The sequence below is a fragment of the Hypanus sabinus genome, chromosome 14 (genome assembly GCF_030144855.1).
Source record: "Hypanus sabinus isolate sHypSab1 chromosome 14, sHypSab1.hap1, whole genome shotgun sequence".
Lineage (NCBI taxonomy): Eukaryota > Metazoa > Chordata > Chondrichthyes > Myliobatiformes > Dasyatidae > Hypanus > Hypanus sabinus.
This window is the reverse complement of record NC_082719.1, coordinates 93,237,243-93,260,027: the sequence shown is the minus strand read 5'-3', so window position 1 is coordinate 93,260,027 and position 22,785 is coordinate 93,237,243. Positions and strand designations below refer to the sequence as shown.

Sequence of the window (22,785 nt, the reverse complement as noted above, 5' to 3'; positions counted from 1 at the left end):
AACATTTGCCACATTTCTTCTGTACTTTTCCCTGAGAACATCTGTTTCCAATTTAATCTTCCAATTTCCGGCCTGATAGCCTCATAATTCCCCTTACTCCAATTAAATGCTTTCCTAACTTGTCTGTTCCTATCTCTCTCCAATGCTATTGTAAAAGGGATAGAATTATGATCACTATCTCCAAAATGCTCTCCCACTGAGAGATCTGACACCTGTCCAGGTTCATTTCCCAATACCAAATCAAGTACAGCCTCTCCTCTTGTAGGCTTATTGTGTCAAGAAACCTTCCTGAACACTCCTAACAAACTCCACTCCATCTAAACCCCTTGCTCTAGGGAGATGCCAATTGATATTTGAGAAATTAAAATCTCTCACCACGACAACTCTGTCGTTATTATTACACTTTTCCAGATCTGCTTCCCTATATGCTCCTCAATATCTCTGTCACTAGTGGGCAGCCTACAAAAAACACCCAATAGAGTTATTGACCCCATCCTGTTACTAACCTCCTCCCTCAGAGACTTCGTAGACAATCCCTCCATGGTGTCCACCTTTTCTGCAGCCGTGACACTATCTCTGATCAACAGCGCCCACCTCTTTTTCCTCCCTCCCTGTCCTTTCTGAAACATCTAAACCTGGCACTTGACGTAGCCATTCCTGTCCCTGAGCCATCCAAGTCTCTGTAATGACCATGACATCATATCTCGAAGTACTGATCCATGCGCTCAGCTCATCCGTTTTGTTCACAACACTCTTTGCGTTAAAATAGACACATCTCAAACCTTTGGTCTGAGCGCATCCCTTCTCTATCACCTGCCTATCCTCCCTCTTGCACTGTCAACAAGCTTTCTCCATTTGTGAGCCAGTCTCTTCAGTTTGGTTCCCACCCCCCACCAACAATTCTCATTTAAACTTTTTTCACATTTTTACATTTCCTTTCTCCATTGTACACAGAGGTACTAATTGATCTTTGCCTCACTGACTTCTCCATGGTGAATTAATCATTACCGAATGATTTTCCCTATTAGGAATTGGTAGAATGCAGACAAGGTTAGAGAGCACTAATCAAGAAATCAGAGACTCCCATTAATTTAATTGCATAGGTTATAAATATCTTAATTGTACAACCTCCTGATTTTCTTAAAAGCTTCCAATTTAGGTAATCAGCACTAGTAAATGTATTTGACTAAACAACTTTCAGTGGACCCTTCCGGATCAATCAGCAACATACTGTGAAGTATTGTTGCTTCAACAATCTAAGACAAACAGGTGGATCACAAACTGGGAATTAAAATGGCTGGCTCTCAGTCTGGATAGCTTAATTTTTTAAATCAAATTTAAGGCCAGTATGTCTGTTGATCAGAATTTTTCCCATTGAAGCTCACATCAGCTAAAAAACATAAGACATAGGAGCAGAGTTATGCCACTTGGCCCTATGAGTTTGCACCACCTTCCTTCATAGCTGATTTATTCTCCCTCTCAACCTCATTCTCCTACTTTCTCCCCATAACCTTTGACACCCTTGCTAATCAAGAATCTATCAAGCTCTGTTTTAAATGTACCCAATGAGTTGGCCTCAACTGCGAGCTGTGGCAATGGAATTGAATTTAGGAGCCGAGAGGTAATGTTGCAGCTATATAGGACCCTGGTCAGACCCCACTGGGAGTACTGCGCTCAATTCTGGTCGCCTCACCACAGGAAGGATGTGGAAACCATAGAAAGGGCACAGATGAGATATATAAGGATGTTGCCTGCATTGGGGAGCATGCCTTATGAAAACAGGTTGTGAACTCGGCCTTTCCTCCTTGAAGCGACGGAGGATGAGAGGTGACCTGATAGAGGTGTATGAGATGATGAGAGGGATTGATCATGTAGATAGTCAGAGGTTTTTTCCCAGGGCTGAAATGGCTCCCACAAAAGGGCATAGTTTTAAGGTGCTGGGGAGTTGGTACAGAGGAGATGTCAGGGGTAAGTTTTTTTTACTCAGAGAGTGGTGAGTGCGTGGAATGGGCTGCCGGCAACGGTGGTGGAGGCGGATACGATAGGGTCTTTTAAGAGACTTTTGGATAGGTACATGGAGCTCAGAAAAATAGAGGGCTATGGGTAAGCCTAGTAATTTCTAAGGTAGGGACATGTTCAGCACAACTTTGTGGGCTGAAGGGTCTGTATTGTGCAGTAGGTTTTCTATGTTTTCTATGAATTCTCAAGATTCACTACCTTCTGGGTTAAGAAATTTTTCCTCATCTCTGTTCTAAAATGTTGTCCCTCTATTCTGAGGTTGCACCCTCTAATTCTCAGCTTTTCCACTATGGTAATCATGCTCTGTACATCCACTTTATCCAGGTCTTTAAATATTCAAAAGGTATTCAATGAGATCTCCAGTGCATACAGATTCAGAGCCATCAAATGCTCTCCATGCATTAACCCTTTCATTTTCAAACTCATTCTCATGAACCTCCTCTGGACCCTCTCCACTGTCAACACATCTTTCCTTTGATACAGGTCCCAAAACTGTTCACAATACTCCACTGCCTTATAAAGCCCCAGCATTACATCCTTGCTTGTATACTTTAGTCCTCTTGAAATGAATACTAACATTACATTTACCTTCCTTACCATTGACTCAATCTGAAAGTCAACCTTTAGGGAATTCTATACAAGGACTCCCAAGACTTTTTGCACTTCTGAATTTTGAATTTGCTCCTCATTTAGAAAATAGTCTACACCGTTATTTCTTCTGCAAAAGTGCATGATTATACATATCCCTACACTATATTCCATCTGCTACTTCTTTGCCCATTCTCCCAATCTGTCTAAGTCCTTCTGCAGGCTCCCTGCTTCCTCAACACTGCCTGTCTCTTCACCTACCTTCACAAACTGGACTACAAAGCCTTCAATTCTGTCATCCAGATCATTAATAAATAACATAAAAAGCCCTCCTCTGTAGAACACTAGTACTCACTGGCATCCAACCACAAAAGGCTCCCTTTATTCCAAATCTTTGCTTCCTGCCAGTCAACCAATCTTCTATTCATGTTTGTATCTTTCTTGTAATATGTGGATTTTAATATTGTTTATCAGCCTCGTGTGTGGTAACTTGTCAAAACTCTTATGAAAATCCAAGTAAGCAACATCCACTAACTCTCCTTTGTATCCTGCCTGTTATTTCCTCAAAGAATTCCAACAGATCTGGCAAGCAATATTTCCTCTTAAGAAACCACCCTGACTCTGGACTATTTTATCGTGTACCCAAGTATCCCAAGAAAATATCCTTAATAATGGGCTGCAACATCTTGCTGACCACTGAAGTCAGACTAACTGGCTTACAATTTCCTGTATTGTGTTTCCCTCCTTTCTTGGTGTGCAGTGACACTTGCAATTTTTCAGTCTTTTGGAACTATTCCAGAATCTAGTGATTCTTGAAAAATCACTTTCAATGCCTCTACAATCTCTTCAATTACTTCCTTCAAAACCCTGGGGTGTGGTCCATCCAGATTTACCGAGCTTCATACTTTCCAATTTCCTAAGCATCTTCTTCTTAATAAAAGCATCAACACTCACTTCTGCCGCCTGATAGTCTCGAACTTCTGGTATACTGCTAGTGCCTTCCACAGTGAAGACCGATGTAAAATATTTACTATGTTCATCTGCCATTTCTTTGCACCCCCCCCAATACCTCATCAGTGTCATTTTCCAGTGGTCTAATATCTTCTCTCACCTCCCTTTTACTCTTAATATATTGAAAAAAAAGCTTTTGGCATGCTCTTTGTATTGGCTAGCTTACCTTTGTATTTCTTCTTTTCTCTCTTTATGGTTTCTTTTGGTTTCCTCAGGACTCACACCACCAGATTCAAGAACAGTTACTATCCTCTGCGATCAGGCTCTTTCTCAGAAAGAAACAAATACACTCATTTGCCCATCATTGAAATATTCCGACAACCAATGACATCACTTTAAGGGCACATTATCCTATTATTTTATGTTGTCATCGTTTATTGCAATTTATTTATATTTGTATTTGCACAGTTTCTGGTCTTTTGCACTCTGGTTGATCTTTCATTGATCTTGTTTTAGTTATTATTCTATAGATTTGCTGAGTATGTCCACAGGAAAATGAATCTCAGGGCTGTATGTGATGACATATATGTACTCTGATAATAAATTTACTTTTAACATTGACTTTGAAAAGTTCCCCAATCCTCTAACTTCCCACTAATTTTTACTATATTATATGCCCTCTCTTTTGCTTTCATGCTGTCTTTGACTTCTCCCTTCTGAACATTTCTTCCTGCACATTCGAAATTGCAGGACACTAAATTTCTATATTGAATCTCCTGCATTGTGTAGTACTCCCATCCTCATCCCTATCACCAGTTCCCATCCCCCTGACAAATTAGTTTAAACCCTCCTCAACAGCTCTAGCAAACCTGCCTACAAGGATATTTATCACTCTTGAGTTCACATGTAACCTGTCCATTTTGTACCGGCCATACCTTCCCCAGGTATGATTCCAATGATCCATAAATCTGAATGCTGGCCCCAGTTCATCAGCCACCCATTCACCTGCCAAATCACTCTACTCTTACCTTCACTAGAGCCTGACACAGGCAGCAGTCCAGATATTACTATTCTTGAGATCCTGATTTTCAGCTTCCTACCTAGCTCCCAATATTCTCTCTTCAGGACCTCATCCCTTTTCCTATCTATGTCATTGGTACCAATATGTAGTGTGACCTCTGGCTGTTCACCTTTAGAATGCTGTGGACCAACCAAAGAAATCTTGGACCCTGGCACCTGGAAGGCAACATCTATACCATCCAGTTGTCTCTCATATCCACAGAATTTCTTGTCTGTACCTCTAGCTATGGAATCCCCATCATTATTGCAATTCTCTTCTCCCCACTTCCCTATCGAGCCACAGAGCCCAACTCAGTGCCAGAGACCTGGTTGCTGTGGCTCTCCTATGCTAGTTTGTCCCCTCCAACAATATCCAAAGCAGCACACATTATTGAGGGGAACATCTACTTTGCACTGGTTGTCTATTCTCTCTCTTGATAGTCACCCAGATAGTTCCTTCCTGCAACCTAAGGGTTACTACCACCTACTCGTATCTATCACCTCCTCATTCTCCCTCAATGAGCAGAAGGTAATTGAGCTGCAGCTCCAGTTCCTTTACATGGTCCCTAAGCAGCTTCAGCTTGATGCACTTCAGGCCAATGTAGTTATCAGGGAGACTGGAGGATTCCCAGGGTTCCCACATTTCACACAGAGAACATAACACTAACCCTGAATCTATTCTCAACATACTGGCTATGTTCTAACAGACAAGGAAAAAGAAACAAAAACTTATAAGAAATTTACTTAGAGCTTCTGCCACTGCTTGGCCAACCCTCTTGAGCCAAAGCCTAACTGCTTTAGCACTGGCCCACTCACACATTGGCTGCTCCCTTTACACTTAGTTTCTTGCTTTTGGCCTTTGCTAAGTACCTAATAGATTGAAGCCTGATGAAATACAGTGAAAGTCCCCGAGCTCTTGTTAAGTCTTGCGCTGTCTTTCCTCAAGTGAGTGTGTTTGCAATGCTTGCAGCCCGACAATATCCTATATAAGAGATCCTATAAGAGCCAAGAAAAGCAAGCAGATCTAGTTAGGATCATTTGTCATACTGTGCCTGAATCAAGGCAACATTGGAGTCATTGGGGAAGACACAGATAATAATTTGGAGCATTTAATGAAATTGAGAAAACAAAATTATCACAGTTTTGCATTCCTTCCGCTCATCTCAGTCAACATAGTGAACAAATACTACAACAAAGCAACAACCCAGAAAGGAGATGGCTGACGAAGTGATCATCACAACTTTCACAGTGCCTGCCAGGTTTACCAGAGCTCCAACACCTGCTCCGACTAGGATTTGTGCTAACTGTACCATGGAGGTCAGGGCAGCGCAGTCGATACCTTTACCTCTGCTTTCGTTCACAGCTGCCCCGTCATTCTTCCTTTCAATCTGAAAACAGAAAAAGACCACATCCATGTGCAACGCTGAACAGTTTTACGGGCATTCTGTGAAAAACACACCTTTTTGGTGGTGCTCTGATGAATTATGAAGAGACAAGGTGTGACTTATACTAAAAAGGCTAGAATTGAGAGCAAAAATCTCAAAGAAAGCTACCAAATTACAAGGAATTTCATTACACAAATATGGTAACAGCACTTTTCCCTGTGTTCACCAGTAAGACCTGCTTCATACTATAGAGCCTATAATCTGCGTACAGGCAGGTAAAATCAGTCACTTACAAAGATGGTCATGCCCATTTTGACTGTTTTAAATATGTAATTCTATACTGCTGAAACTAAGCAAAAAATTATAATTGAACTTCTGAAGAACTTAGGTATATAAACATAGAAAACCTACAGCACAATATAGGCCCTTTGGCACACAAAGCTGTGCCAAATACGACCTTATCTAAGAAATTAGCTAGGGTTACCCATAGCCCTCTATGTTTCTGAGCTCCATATACCTGCCCAGGAGACTCTTAAATGATGCTATCGTATCCACCTCCACCATAGTTGCCGACATCTCCTCTGTACCTACTTCCAAGAACCTTAAAACTGTGCTCTCTCATGCTAGCCATTTCAGCCCTTGAAAAAGACCTCTGACTATCCACACAATCAATGCCTCTCGTCATCTTATACACTTCTATCAGGTCACCTCTCATCCTCCATCACTGCAAGGAGTAAAGACTGAGTTCACTCAACCTATTCTCATAAGGTATGCTCCCCAATCCAGGCAACATCCTTGTAAATCTCCTCTATACCCTTTCTATGGTTTCCACATCCTTCCTGCAGTGAGGCGACCAGAACTGAGAACAGTACTCCAACTGGGATCTGATCAGGGTCCTATTTAGCTGCAACATTACCTCTCGGCTCCTAAACTCAATAACACGATTGATGAAGGCCAATGTACCGTATGCTTTCTTAATCACAGAGTCAACCTGTGCAGCAGCTTTGAGTGTCCCGTGGACTCGAACCGCAAGATCCTTCTGATCCTCCACACTGCCAAGAGCCTTACCATTAATACTATATTCTGCCATTATAATTGACCTACCAAATTGAATCACCTCATATTTATTTGGTTGAACTCCATCTGTCACTTCTCAGCCCAGTTTTGCATCCTATCAATGTCCCTCTGTAACCTCTGACAGCCCTCCACACTATCCACAACACCCCCAACCTTTGTGTCATCAGCAAATTTACTAACCCATCCCTCCACGTCCTCATCCAGGTCATTTATAAAAATCACAAACAGTAAGAGTCCCAGAAGAGATCCCTGAGACACTCCACTGGTGACCGACCTCCATGCAGAATATGACCTGTCTACAACCCCTCTTTGCCTTCTGTGGGCAAGCCAGTTCTGGATCCACAAAGCAATGTCCCCTTGGATCCCATGCCTCCTTACTTTCTCAATAAGCCTTGCATGGGTTACCTTATCAAATGCCTTGCTGAAATCCATATACACTACATTTACTGCTCTACCTTCATCCATGTGTTTAGTCACATCCTCAAAAAATTCTGCCAGGCTTGTAAGGCACGACCTGCCTTTGACAGTCATGCTGACTATTCCTGATCATATTATGCCTCTACAAATGTTCATAAATCCTGCCTCTCAGGGTATTCTCCATCAACTTACGGACCACTGAAGTAAGACTCACTGGTCTATAATTTCCTGGGCTATCCCTACTCCCTTCCTTGAATAACGGAACAATATCTGCAACCCTCCAGTTCTCCGGAAACTCTCCCGCCCCATTGATAATGCAAAGATCATCGCCAGAGGCTCAGCAATCCCTACAATCGTTAAGATCCTTTTCCATAGTGAATACTGAAGTAAGGTACTCATTAAGTACCTCTCCTATCTCCAAAGGTTCCATACACACATTTCCATTGTCCCACTTGATTGGTCCTATTCTCTCACGTCTTATCCTCTTGCTCTTCACATACTTGTAGAATGCCTTCGGGTTTTCCTGAATCCTGTCTGCCAAGGCCTTCTCATGGCCTCTTCTGGCTTTCCTAATTTCTTTCTCCTTCCTGCTAGCCTTATAATCTTTTAGATCTCTATCATTACCTAGATTTTTGAACCTTTTGTAAGCTCTTCTTTTCTTCCTGACTAGATTTATTACAGCCTTTGTACACTATGGTTCCTGTACCCTACCATCCTTTCCTTGTCTCATTGGAATGTACCAATGCGGAACTCCATGCAAATATCTCCTGAACATCTGCCACGTTTCTTCCGTACATTTCCCTGAGAACATCTGTTCCCAATTTATGCTTCCAAGCGCCTGCCTGATAGCCTCATATTTCCCCTTTCTCCAATTAAACACTTTCCTAACTTGTCTGTTCCGATCTCTGTCCAATGGAGATAGAATTGTGATCACTATCTCCAAAATGCTCTCCCACTGAGATATCTGACACCTGACCAGGTTCATTTCCCAATACCAAATCAAGTACAGCCTCTCCTCTTATAGGCTTATCTACATTATTGTATCAAGAAATCTTCTTGAACACACCTAACAAACTCCACCCACCTAAACCCCTTGCTCTAGGGACATACCAATCGATGTTTGGGAAATTGAAATTTCCCACCACGACAAATCCATTATTATTACCCCTTTCCAGAATCTGTCCCCCTATCTGCTCTTCGATATCCCTGTTACTATTGGGTGGTCTATCAAAAACACCCAGTTGAGTTATTGACCCCTTCCTGTTTCTAACTTCCACCCACAGACTAAGTAGACAATTCCTCCATGACTTCCTCCTTTTCTGCAGCTACGACACTATTTCTGATCAACAGTGCCACGTCCCCACCTTTGTTGCTTCCCTCCTTGTCCTTTCTGAAACATCTAAAGCCTGGCACTCAAAGTTAGCATTCCTGCCCCTCAGCCATTCAAGTCTCTGTAATGGCCAGCACATCATAGCTCCAAGTACTGATCCATGTGTAAGCTTATCAGCTTTGTTCATAATACTCTTTGCATTTAAATAGACACACCTCAAACCATCGGTCTGAGTGCCTACTTTCTCTATCACCTGCCCCAAAAGAGGTCACATTGATCAAGAATCCCTGTCCCCTGCTCCAATCCCTCAGCCATGCATTTATCCTCCACCTCACTCTATTCCTATACTCACTGTCACGTGGCACAGGCAGTAATCCCGAGATTACTACCTTTGGGGTCCTGCTTCTCAACTTCCTTCCTAACTCTCTGTAGTCTGTTTACAGGACCTCCTCCCCTTTCTTACCTATGTCGCTGGTACCAATATGTGCCACTGGCTGCTCTCCTTCCCACTTCAGGATATCGTGGACGTGATTGGAAACATCCCGGACCCTGGCACCTGGGAGGCAAACTACCATCCATGCTTCTTTCCTGCATCCACAGACTCACCTGTCTGTCCCCCTGACTATAGAGTCCCCTATCACTGCTGCCATCCTCTTCCATTCCCTACCCAACTAAGCCACAGGGCCAGACTCAGTGCCATGGGCACGGCCACTGTTGCTTCCCCCAGGTAGGCTGACTTCCCCCCCCCACCCCCCAACGGTACTCAAGCAGTGTCTGCCAGTTAACAACATTTCAGGTGAATTAACCACTTTGAAGACATTATTTACTTTAACATGTTTATACTTTAACAAAGGAACAAATGATCTTGAATCTGATTGGATAGAAAAATTTGCATATCAAAGCAAAGCTTGCATTCTGATTTCATTAGAGAGTTATGCCAAAGCAAGGTACTACCAAGGCATGGTTATACAAGGCAAGGTTAAGTGGAGATGCAAGGCGAGGGACTGGAGACCTGTCCTGGAGTTGGAGGACCGTCTGTGTGTTTAGGGTGGTGGGAAGAAAGAGGCTTGCTTGTTGTGCTCTGTGGTGTTATGCCAAGCACTGTGGGCATACTATGTTGGAACCAGAATGTGTGGTGACAGTTGTGGACTGCCCCTCCAGCACATATATTTAGGCATGTTGGTTATTAACACAAACAACACATTCCGCTATGTTTCTATGTACATGTGATAAGTAGATCTGGAAAAAATCTGAAGATGCACACTTAATGGCCAGTAGCCGCTTTCTTAGCCTGTACATCTGCTCATTCATGCAAATAACTAATCAGCCAATCAGGTGGCAGCAACTCAATGCATAAAATCATGCAGGCATGCTTCAGAGGTTCCGTTGTTGTTCAGACCAAACATCATAATGGAGAAGAAATGTGACTGAAGTGACTTTAACTGTTGAATGATTATTGGAATCAGATGTGGTCAGTATCTCAGAAAATGCTTATCTACTGGGATTTTTGTGTTCAACAGTCTCTAGAGTGAGAGGATGAAGCAAGAAACAAAAACCATCCAGTGAGTAGCAGATCTGTGGATGAAGATGCCTTGTTAATGAGAGGAGAATGGTCAGACTGGTTCGAGCTGACAGGAGGTAACGGTAACTCAAATAACCACATAACAGTGATGTGCAGAAGAGCATCTCTGAAGAACATCACATCCTGAAGTGGATGGGCTTCAGCAGCTGAAGACCAGGAGCATACACAGAGTGACAAATTTATTAAGTACAGGAGATACCTAAAGTGGCACAGTAGTGCAATGCTCTACAGTACAAGCGACCCAGGTACAATCCCTGTTAGGAGTTTGTACGTTCTCCCCGTGACAACAGGTGCCCCAGTTTCCTTCCACAGTCCAAAGATGTGCTGGTTGGTAGGTTCATTGGTCCTTGTAATTTGCCCTGTGGTAAACTCAGATTAAAACAGGGAATACTGGGCAGCGTGGCTCGGGGGGGGGGGGGGGGGTCCTATTCCATGCTGTAGCTCAATAAATAAATAAATGAACAAACAAATAAAGTGACCACTGAGTGTATTTTGTCTTTGCTCCTATTTGCACAGTTACAGATAACTTCAAATCTTCTAAATTCTTAGGATTTATGACGGGGAGCACAGGTTCCTATTGAGTAGAAGTAGATTTAAATTGAGTTCTCAGAACAAAACAAAATGATTCTGATTCATTACAATCTCCACCCTTTCTCTTACGTTTCATTTCTTACCTTCTCTTTTTTCTGGTACTCAGCTATCAAGTTAAAGGGAATGGTATAAAGTGTACTTGACATTGCTCCGAATATTGCAGAAAGGATCAGGGTGAAGAGAACATTAGGAAAGAACGCAATCAATCCAGTTCCAATGCCAAACAGGACATAACCCAAAAAGTACAATATTTTCAATCCAATTAGAGGCACGATGATCTTCTGTGTATCTGGAAGTATGAAGAAAGACACAATTAAAACTATAAGGCTATAAAATATAGAAGCAGTACACCTCATGTGCTGGAGGAGCTCAGCAGGTCAGGCAGCATCTATGAATGGGAATAAACCATCGCCGTTTTGGGATGAGACCCTACATCAGGACTGGAAAGGAAAAAGGAAGAAGACTTCCATCCATAGATGCTGCCTGGCCTGCTGAGTTCCTCCAGCACATTGTGTGTTTTGCTCTAGATACCCAGCATCTGCAGTACTTCTTGTGTCTAAGATACATCAGCAGAATAAGCCATTCAGCCCATTGAGGCTACTCTACTATTCTATCATGGATGATTTATTATCCCTCTCCACCCCATTCTCCCACTTTCTCCCCATAACCTTTGACACCCTTACTACCCTTACTTTTTAACCTCTGTTGTAACTATACCCAATGACTTGCCATATCTGGCAATGAATTGCACTGATTCATCAGCCTCTGGCCTTCCTCTTCATCTCTTTTCAATTGGGATATCCGTGTGTTCAGTGGCCACTGGATGATGCAGTACCAGTCATTTGAAATAATCACGGAAAATATTGAACAAATATTACTGACAGTTAACTTCGTGGAAATGAAAAATGGTTCACATTTTGTTATGATAATCTATTAAAATTCATCAGAAAGATGAGATCTAATTACGTGCTATATTTAATATGCCAACTCAGCTGACAGCCCTGACATTTCGATGGACTGGGTTATGTTGGGACGACCCTGGTGCTTTGGGCAGATGGGACTCATCCTCTGTGGCTGGCATATCATCAAGGTGAAGGAAAACTCAGATCTCAACCTTTGCTGCCATGCAGCTTTACCTACTCATGGGAAAGCCTTCGGGATTAAGCCCCAAGGAAAAATCCAGAGCTGGAATCTCTAAGGCAGTCCTTTGTTGAGTTCAATGTTGATTGGCAACTACTGCGATGGTGCTGGTGCCAAACGGTATCAGTCTCTGCATCTCCTTTGGATTCAGCAGCTGTGTGGAGAGAGGGAGCCTGCTACATGGGCATCAGCTTGCTCTCTTCAAATCGTTCTGCCCTGGCTTGCATGTTGATTATGTAGATAGCTAGACTGCAAAATCCTTGCTTGACCCTGACCAAAAGCCTCAACCAGGTGCCCGGAGATGTCCATAAGACCATTAGACATAGAAGCAGGATAAGGCCATTTGGCTATTTGAGTCTGCTTTGCCATTCCATCATGGCTGATTTATTATCCCTCTCAACACCATTCTCCAGCTTTCTCCCCACAACATGTCAACCACAGCCCATGCACTTGCCTGGTCTTGATGCAGGAGCCCCCATTTCACTGGCCTTCATCTGTATATCTCTGTTAGGCCGGGATAGTCTCCTTGGTCTCAGTTGGTACAGTTCAGAGACCACCCCATTGGAAAATTACTCTTAGACTTTGACAAAATCCAAAGGGGTGAAACTTTGCCATTTGTCAAAACAATCTAAAATTTTAACTGCTCTTAAACTTCCTGACATTTAAAACACATAAAACTTAGAAACAAACAATAGCACTTTACAAATAGTTTTAAAAATACATACCTTCCGTCTAGAATTTTAATTTTTAAGCTTAGATCTTTCTTGTACTCCTCCATAACAAAACAATGCACTGATTTATAGTCTGTCACACCACTTTTTTTTCTACGTTCTCCTGCCAGAGAATCAGCAACAAACTCTCCTCCACCAACGAGAGAGAGAGCAATTTACCAAGTTCTTGGAACTTAGAAGACTGCGAAAGGAGTATTGTGAGCAGTTTTAGGCCCGTTATCAAAAAAGGGATGTGTTAGCATTGGAGAGGTTCCAGAGGTGGCTCAGGAGAATGATTCCAGGTATGAAAAGGTTTGTGAATGAAGAGCATTTGATGGCTCTGGGCCTTCATTCGCTTGAGTTTAGAAGAATAAGAGGGGATCTCATTGAAACCTATTGAATATTGAAAGGCTTAGACAGAGTCAACACGAAGAGGATGTTTCCTAGTGTGGGATGCTAGGACCAGAGGGCACACCATCAGAACACAACAATGTCCCTTAAGAACAGAGATGAGTAGGAGTTTCTTTAGATAGAGGGTGCCGAATTTGTGGCATTCATTGCGCCAGATGACTGTGGAGGCCAAGTCGTTGGGTATATTTAAAGTCAAGGTTGATAGGTTCTTGACTAATAGGGTGTCAAAGATTACGAGGAGAAAGCAGGGGAATGGGGTCATGAGGGATAATAAGGCAGCCATGATGGAATGGCAGAGAAGACACAAATGGGCCGAGAAGCCTAATTCTGTACCTCTATCTTATGGTCTCAACTATTCTAGTCATATATGCTGGATGGCAGAGAATGGAAGTCCCATTGTCACCAGATTCCTGCTGCCAAGGACACTCTGCACTAACTTTACAATGTTAAGTGTCTCTGCCACTCAGATACATCAAAAAACTATAAAATATATTGTGTACAGAATCTAGTTTGACATGGTTGTAAGTTTACATTAATTGGTGTGATTCCCCGGTGACGTGCTAGGTCAATTGTAAGGTTGTGCCTGCACATTTGCCTGAATGCAGAACATTATTTTCAGGAATCAAGGATTTTAATGTAAATGTGATACTAACCATGGACACAGCAAACTAACATAAAATTCACAAGTTATCAGAAGTAAATTATGTCTATCTTACATTAAGAGAGAAGACTTGGTAGTCACTGACAAAATAATGTTGAAATTTGGAATCAAGATGACTTTATTCAATAGGAAAATAAAATACATCTAATTTTATAGAATACTACAACACAGTACAGGCCTTTCGACCCACCATGTTGTACTAACCAAATCTTCTCCAAGATCAATTTAATCCTTCCTTCCAACATAGGCCTCCTTATTTCTATCATCCATGTGCTTACCTAAGAGTTTCTTAAATGCCCTTAATGTATCTGTACCTTCACCATCCCTGGCAGAGCACTCCTCCACCCACCAGTCTCTGAGTAAACAACTTACCTGTGACAATCCCCCTGTACTTTCCTCCCTTAAAATCACTTTAAAATCATCCTCCTTATACTAGCCATAGCTATCAGGAGAGGCCGGATAGGCTGGGACTGTTCTCCCTAGAATGTAGAAGGCTGAAATGTGACTATATAGAGGTTTATAAAGCTATGAAGGGCATTTAAGGTGCCATGATTACAGCTCAGGGCCTGACCCATTCCAGGATTCAGAGTTCAATTCCAGTGTGGGCTGTAAGGAGTTTGTATAAACCATGTGGCTTTTCTGCAGGTGCACCAGTTTCTTCTGACAATCCAAGCAAATGTACCGGTTAGCAAGTTACTTGGTCATTGTAAATTGTGATATGATTAGGTTAGTGGTGGGTTGCTGGGCAGTGAAGTTCATTGGCCAGAAAGGCTTGTTCCACACTAAATACATTAATAAATATCATGGGTAATCCCAGGGTGGCGAGGTCTACAATTAGAAGGTATAGGTAAAGGCTAAAAACTAATGAAAGGTGATCTGAGGGATAAAGTGGATTATGGGTATCTGGAATGAGCTGCCACAAGTGGTAGTGGGTGATGGGGAGTGTATGATAAAAACATTTAAAAGCTGCTTGGATAGGTACATAGAAGGAAAGGTTTATAGGGACATTGGCAAAGCTTGTCAAGGTGTAAATGGGCATCTCGGTTAACATGAATGTGCAAGGCTGAAGGGCCTGGTTCCATTTTGCATAATTCTGTGAATCCATAAATCTCTTGATGAAATTTAAAGATTCCTAATTAATAGTCCACATGCTGAAAAAAAATAAATACAGTGGATTCCAGTTAATTGTGTCACTGAGAGATCAGTATATTTTGGCCCAATTTAGCAGCTGCCTCAATTAACTGAAGTTTCATGGAAATAACTAAAAAGGTGTAAAAAAGACAAACAATCATTTAACTGAGTAACAAACTATGTATTTAAATGAAAGGCAGAACAAATTAGAAGACTACTAATACCTCTGAAGAACTATAAAACTGTGCTGTGTTCTTTTGATTGACTGTAAATAAATGCAGACACTTAGTGCAGATAATGGACTATCTTCACACAATCCTTTCAATGATTGTATCCTCCAAATCTTCATTTTCATTGTAACATTCAAGATAATTGTCAATACCTTCAAATTCTTCATAGTTCCTAACTTGGTGAAGGAGCCAAAAATCTCATTTTCACTCCCCACTGTTTCTAGCATCTCCAAGCTTGAATACTTGAAACCACCGTGAGCAAGACAGTTTTGAATTGTTTTACTGCTTATTTTTTGCCATCTATCAGTGACAAGTACCACTACTTTTTGAACCCAAATGCACACAACTGACACTATTTAAAAACCTCGCTGTCAGCACAATGTTGTGCTTAACGGCCTCAAAAGTTTCACGCATCTGATGTGAGTTAGAAACTTACTTGGCAACAGTCTGCTAACCCAATTAGGCAGCATTGTGCCCCAAATAAACGAAAGGAATCCCAGCTATTTTTTCAATTAGATTTTGTTATTTAAGAGTTGGCCCAAATAAGCAACTGCGCCGATTGGCCAAAGCCCCAATTAACTGGATTCGACCGTATGTGATACAAACTCCATCAATGCTGTTGAACTAGCTGAGGGTAAAACAAAGATAACCTCTGAACAAGCAGATCAAATGCAATGTGGTCATCAGCATTGCCAAAGAAACCTTGAAACCCTTGGCCAACTTGGTAGGGTACTTCTCAGAAGACAGCAAAAACTGAAAGGTCGACGAAAAATGATTGATCTCTCCCTGCAGATTGTGACTGACCTGCTGAGTATTTCCAAGTTTTCAGTTTTTATTTCACAGTTCAGAGGAAGTTGTAACAGTTCCAGGACAATACAGAGACCTAGCTAATACCTGAGGCATAGTGTTAAGCTAAGAAGGGGGTCTAGACAAATTTGAACTTCCTAACTTTGTTCAAAAGAACTTTGTTCAGAGATCTTCTTCTGCATACCACTGCTGTAAAGCATAATTATTTGAGTTACTGTCACCTTCCTGTCATCTTAATCCTGTCTGCCTGTTCTCCTCTGATCTTTATCATCAACAAGGTATTTTTGCCCACAGAACTGCTGCTTACTGGATGTTTTTGTACATCTCGCACCATTCTCTATAAACCTTAGAGACTGTTGTGCATAAAAATCCCAGGAGATCATCAGTTACTGAGATACTCAAACCACCCTGTCTGGAGTCCACAATCTTTCCACGGTCAAAGTTATGTAGATCACATTCCTTCTCCATCCTGATGTTTGGTATGATCAACAGAACCTCTTGACCATGTATGTGTGCTTTTATGAATTCAATTGCTTTATGTGATTGGCTGATTAGATATTTGCTTTAATGAGCAGGTATACAGGTGTACCTAATAAAGTGGCCACTGAGTGTAGGCTTATAATATTGTTGTGTTAATGCCCAGAGAACAAGAATAAATTAGAATGGCTAAATTTTGAAGTACCGGTAATATAAGGAAAGTCAGAATACAAATGGCCATTAATTTATGGAGCCAAAATTCAGGAATAATTTATTACTTAAAATAAAGACAATTGGATGAAAGAATTAACACAGTTAACTGTATCTCTGCATGTTGGAATTAAAAAGAGTTGAATTGTAAAGTACTGAATCTCTGGAATTCATTGCCACTGAAGATTGTGGAGGCCAAGTCATTGGGTATATTTGAAGTGGAGGTGTCAAACGTTACGGGGAGAAGGCAAGAGAATGGGGTTGAGGAGGGTTAATAAATCAGCTATGATGGAATAGCGGAGCAAACTCAATAGGCTTGAATGTCTTAATTCTTACATTCTTATGGAATACCTTCCTTCATGAATATGTTATACCTTGACGAGATGACCCTGAATCTCTGGCTCATGCATTTTGAATGTAATATTCTACCTGTGTGAGAACACAGTTGTTTCCAAGGGCTTTTAAAAAAGACTAGACATTATGGCAAAACCTTGTTTCAATTCGAACACAGGACAGGCTTTTAAGTGCTCTGATCAACAATGTGTTATAAATACCAACAGTAATCTAGCATTATCATTTCTCTGCCATCTGTACTTCTACCAGTTTTGTAACTTGATTTGAAAAACTACTTTAGCTCAATGAATGTGTGGCTCACATTCAGTGCGTCTTTACCCAGAAATACAGACGCATCAGACACTAATCTGCAGAACAATTTCCTGTAATTGGAGAAAATTGTTGCAGTTTACATGGAAAGTATAGCCCATTCTCACTATAAATGCATTTTACAATGTTTCACAGAGTCATGGTCATAGACCACCTCAGCACAGAAACAGGACCTTCAGCCCATCTAGTCCATGCCAAACTATTATTGTATGACTAGTTCCATTAACCTGCCCTCCATGCCCCTCTCTTTCTTTCTAAATCTTTTTATTAATATTAGTAATATGGACAGAATACAAATGATATATTGATAAAGAAATTACCAACATACAAATTCCATTACATATGAAAAAAAACATACATAATAGTTACAATATAAATGAGTTTACCAAGACATAAGCCATAAAATATATGCATGAACATAGTAAATCTAAATATTTCATAATGTATGATATAAGGAGAACAGAAAAAAGAAAGGAAAAAAACAAAAAAAATTTATATACTGCAAAACTAGCTAATCTAATCTAATAACTATAACTAATAAGTAATATAGAAGAAAAAAGAAGCAAAAAAAAAGAGAGAGAAAAAAAAGGGGGGCTGTTTATAATATCTCACAAAAATAAGTATTCATCAATGCCGTCACTTCCGGTCCTCTCAAAATACATAAGCTAAAAGCTGGGAAATCAAATGAACTTGGCACAGGGTCATATTACATCATATGAAAATGTTGAATAAATGGTCTCCATAACTTTTCAAATTTAATAGAAGTCTCCAAAGTACCACTTCTAATTTTTTCTAAATTTAAACATAACAAAGTTTGAGAGAACCAATTAAATACAGTGGGAGGATTAATTTCTTTCCAATTCAACAATATAGATCTTCTAGCCATCAGAGTTAGAAATGCCATCATTCGACGAGTAGAAGAAGATAAATGCAGTGAGTCTAACATTGGTAAACCAAAAATTGCGGTAATAGGATGAGGTTGTAAATCGATATTCAAAACCGCAGAAATAATATCAAAAATATCTTTCCAATATTTCTCCAAAAATGAACACGACCAAAACATATGAGTTAAAGACGCAATTTCAGAATGACATCTATCACAAATAGGACTAATATGAGAGTAAAAATGAGCTAATTTATCCTTGGACATATGGGCCCTATGTACGACCTTAAATTGTATTAATGAATGTTTGGCACATAACGATGATGTATTAACTAATTGAAGAATTCTATCCCAATTCTCACTAGAAATACTAAGACTAAGCTCTCTTTCCCAATCCTTTTTAGTCTTATAAAGAGGCTCTGAACGTATCTTCAAAATTATATTATAAAGTTTTGAAATAAACCCTTTTTGAAAAGGGTCTAATTCAAATAAACTCTCCAAAATATCTGAAGGCACAAAATTTGGAAACGTAGAGAGTACAGAACTTAAAAAATGTCTAATCTGTAAATATCTAAAAAAATGAAATCTAGGCAAGTTATATTTGTTGGATAATTGCTCAAAAGACATGAAACAATTGTCTAAAAATAAATCAGAAAATCTTAGTACTCCCTTAGTTTTCCAAGCCGAATAAGCTTGATCTATAATGGAAGGGTGAAAAAAACAATTAGATACAATAGGACTATTTGAAACGAATTGAGTCAACCCAAAAAATCTCCGAAATTGAAACCATATACGCAAACTATGTTTAACTATCGGATTGTCAATTCGTTTTGGCAATTTAGAAAGAGCAAAAGGGAGAGAAGTCCCTAAAATAGAACCCAGAGCATAAGCTGATATTTAGTTTCTAAACTCACCCAACAAGGGCCAAAAGATCCACCCCCATCTTTCCACCAACATAACAAATATCTAATATTAACTGCCCAATAGTAAAATCTGAAATTAGGTAATGCTAACCCTTTTTGTCTTCTGTAAATATGTTTTACCTAACCTGGGATTTTTATTCTGCCATATATATGAAGAAATTTTAGAGTCAACATTAGTAAAAAAAGATTTCGGGATAAAAATTGGTATCGCTTGAAAAATATATAAAAACTTAGGTAAAATAACCATCTTAATAGCATTAATCCTACCTATTAGGGATAAAGATAAAGGTGACCACTTAGTAAACAAACCTTTAATCTGATCAATTAAGGGTAAAAAATTAAATCTAAATAAATCTTTATGGTTTTTTGTGATTTTGATCCCTAAATAAGTAAAAGAGTCATTAACTAATTTAAAAGGTAAATTTCAATAAATTGGGACCCGTTTATTCAATGGAAACAATTCACTTTTATTAAGATTTAACTTATACCCAGAAAACTAACTAAATTGAGCCAATAATGATAAAACTGCTGGCATGGATTTCTCTGGGTTAGAAATGAATAGTAATAAATCATCTGCATACAAAGATAACTTATGAATATCTGTCCCACGATTAATACCCAAAATATCCGGTGATTGTCTGATGGCAATTGCCAAAGGTTCTAAGGCAATGTTAAATAGTAATGGACTAAGAGGACATCCTTGTCTAGTGCCCCAAAATAGGTGAAAAAAGGGAGATCTTTGATTATTGGTAAACACTGAGGCTACTGGAGTATGATAAATCAATTTGATCCATGATATAAATATCGGACTAAAATTAAACTTCTCCAACACATTAAATAAGTAAGGCCATTCAACTCTATCAAATGCTTTCTCCGCATTTAATGAAATCACGCATTCTGAAGTGTCATGTGAGGGAGTATAAACAATATTCAACAATCTCCTAATGTTAAAAAAAGAATAACGATTTTTAATAAAGCCAGTTTGATCATCTGAAATAATTTTGGGTAATACCTTCTCCAATCTAGATGCCAGTAACTTGGAAAAAATCTTGGAGTCTACATTCAATAAAGATATAGGTCTATAAGAAGCACAGTTAGTAGGGTCTTTATCTTTCTTCAATATTAGAGAAATGGAAGCTCTATAAAAAGATTGTGGCAAATTCCCCAATCTAATGGCTTCCTCAAAAACCTTACCTAACCAAGGGGAAAGAGTAGCGGAAAAATTTTTTAAAAATTCAACTGTATAACCATCTGGACCCGGTGCTTTCCCAGAATTCATTGAGGAAATAGCTCCCTTAATTTCTATATCCGTAATAGGAGTATCCAATATCAAAAGATCATCAGATGATAATCTTGGAAAATTTAATTTCCCAAGAAAATCAGACATGGTATTATGATCTTGAGGAAATTCAGATTGATACAGGGAGGTATAGAAATCTTGAAATGCCTTATTTATCTCATCATGATTAACTGTCAGATTCCCATTCTGCTGACCAATCTTAGTGATTTGACGTTTAACCAAAGCATTCTTCAATTGACTAGCTAACAGTTTACCAGATTTATCACTATGTATATAAAAATCAGATTTAGTTTTCATTAATTGATTTTCTATCAAGGATGTAAGTAATAAACTATATTCCATTTGAAGTTCAACCCTTTGTTTGTAAATCTCCTTACTAGGAGCAATCGAATATTTCTTATCAATCTCTTTAATTTTATCAACCAATAAAAGAGTTTCCTTCTTAGTACGTTTCCTCAAACCAACAGAATAAGAAATAATCTGTCCACGTATATACGCTTTAAAAGTGTCCCAAAGTGTTCCGCAGGAAATATCATCTGTAGAATTAGTTGAAAAGAAGAAGTCGATCTGCTCCTCCATAAATTTTATAAAGTCAGAGTCTTGCAACAAGGTAGAGTCAAATCGCCATTGTTTAGCATTAGAAGCTGTATCCGTAAATTTCATAGAAAGTAATAATGGAGCATGATCAGAGATAGCTATAATATCATAGTTACAACCGATTACCAATGGAATAAAACAAGAGTCTACAAAAAAATAATCAATTCTCGAATAAGAGTGATAAACATGTGAGTAAAAAGAAAACTCTTTGTCATTAGGATGCCAGAATCTCCAAATATCAAAAACTCCATTGTCAGTCAAAAAAGAGTTAATACAAGTGGCCGACTTATTAGGTAAAGTCTGAATAGATAAAGATTTATCCATCAGAGGATTTAAACAACAATTAAAGTCACCACCCATTATTAACATATTCATTTAGATTGGGTAAAGAAGTAAATAAAGACTTTAAAAAGTCAGGACAATCCACATTTGGAGCATAAACATTAACCAAAGCAACCTTTTTATTACAAAGTAAACCCGTAATTAACAAAAATCTGCCATTTGGATCCGAAAAAATACCACGTTGAACAAATGAAATAGAGGAGTCAATAAAAATTGAAACTCCTTTTACTTTAGCATTCGAATTTGCGTGATACTGTTGACCCCGCCAAAATCTAAAAAAAACGAAATTTGTCCTCCTTCCTCACATGAGTTTCCTGTACAAAAATGATATGAGCATTAAGTCTTTGGAATATTTTGAAAATCTTCTTTCGCTTAATTGGATGATTTAAACCATTAGTATTCCAAGACACAAAATTAATGGTCTGAGCCATAATTCTATAATCAACCCTTTGGTATAGAAAGGGTTAACCAACTTATAAACTCATGCACCCGGAAGAGGAACAAAAGTAATGAGAAGACCTGGAAGTGACGACAACACAGACATACTTGAAGTTCAAAAACAGCCCAACTAAAAAAACTGACACAAACTGGTACAAAAAAAAATAGAATTAGAAAACAGACCATCCCCCACCCCCCACTAAAAAGAGAAAAAGCCAAAATATGACTGAAAAAGGGAAAAAATAAGACTAATCCTACCCCCATGTCAGCTGAAGAACACTCCATATATAAAGGATATATGTAAAAGAATCACCCCAACTTTAAAAATTAAAATCGCTATAATAAAAACCATATTTCTAAGTATAGTTAGTTGTAAAAAGAATAAAAATATAATCACTAAAAAAATTATAAATCGGGCTCTAGCCCAGACAAAACAAAAAATATTTAAGTTATGATAAGCGATGCATTGTAGGAAAAAGGTGAAAAAAATAAAAACATAACGCCATCTTAAGCAAAACCAAAAATCTTTTTCAAAAAACCATCATCTTAATCAAAGAAAAATTCACCTTTAAAGAATTAAAAATATACCTTCGAAGGAACAAAGTTAATGGACAAGTATGTAGTTAAATGATTAAAGTGTATAAGGCAAAACAATTAATATGACGCAAACACACTTTAACTTAAGTATAAAGTATAGGATGAACCTACATCAATAACAAGATTCTAATTCTGGTTTAAGAGATCGAGAACCATCTTACACGATCAGAATCGTTCATTTATTAGAGACTGGTATCTGTAGCAGTAGGGAAGTTCTCCTCCAGATATTTTCTCACTTCTGAAGTTGAAATGAAAACCTGTCGTGG

The 22,785-nt window shown here is 39.3% G+C and overlaps 1 protein-coding gene across 1 annotated transcript in view; it reads right to left on the bottom strand.

Annotated features, from left to right (window-relative positions):
• Positions 1–5,678: 5,678 nt before the first annotated feature.
• slc45a2 (solute carrier family 45 member 2) overlaps positions 5,679–22,785 on the bottom strand; it is a 50,145-nt gene continuing 33,038 nt past the window's right edge. Inside the window, exons 6-7 of the mRNA XM_059989656.1 lie at positions 11,083–11,288; positions 5,679–6,005 (exon numbers count right to left, since the gene is read on the bottom strand). Coding sequence (XP_059845639.1) covers positions 5,781–6,005; positions 11,083–11,288 — 431 coding nt within the window. The 3' untranslated portion in view covers positions 5,679–5,780. The remainder of the gene's footprint in view (positions 6,006–11,082; positions 11,289–22,785) is intronic.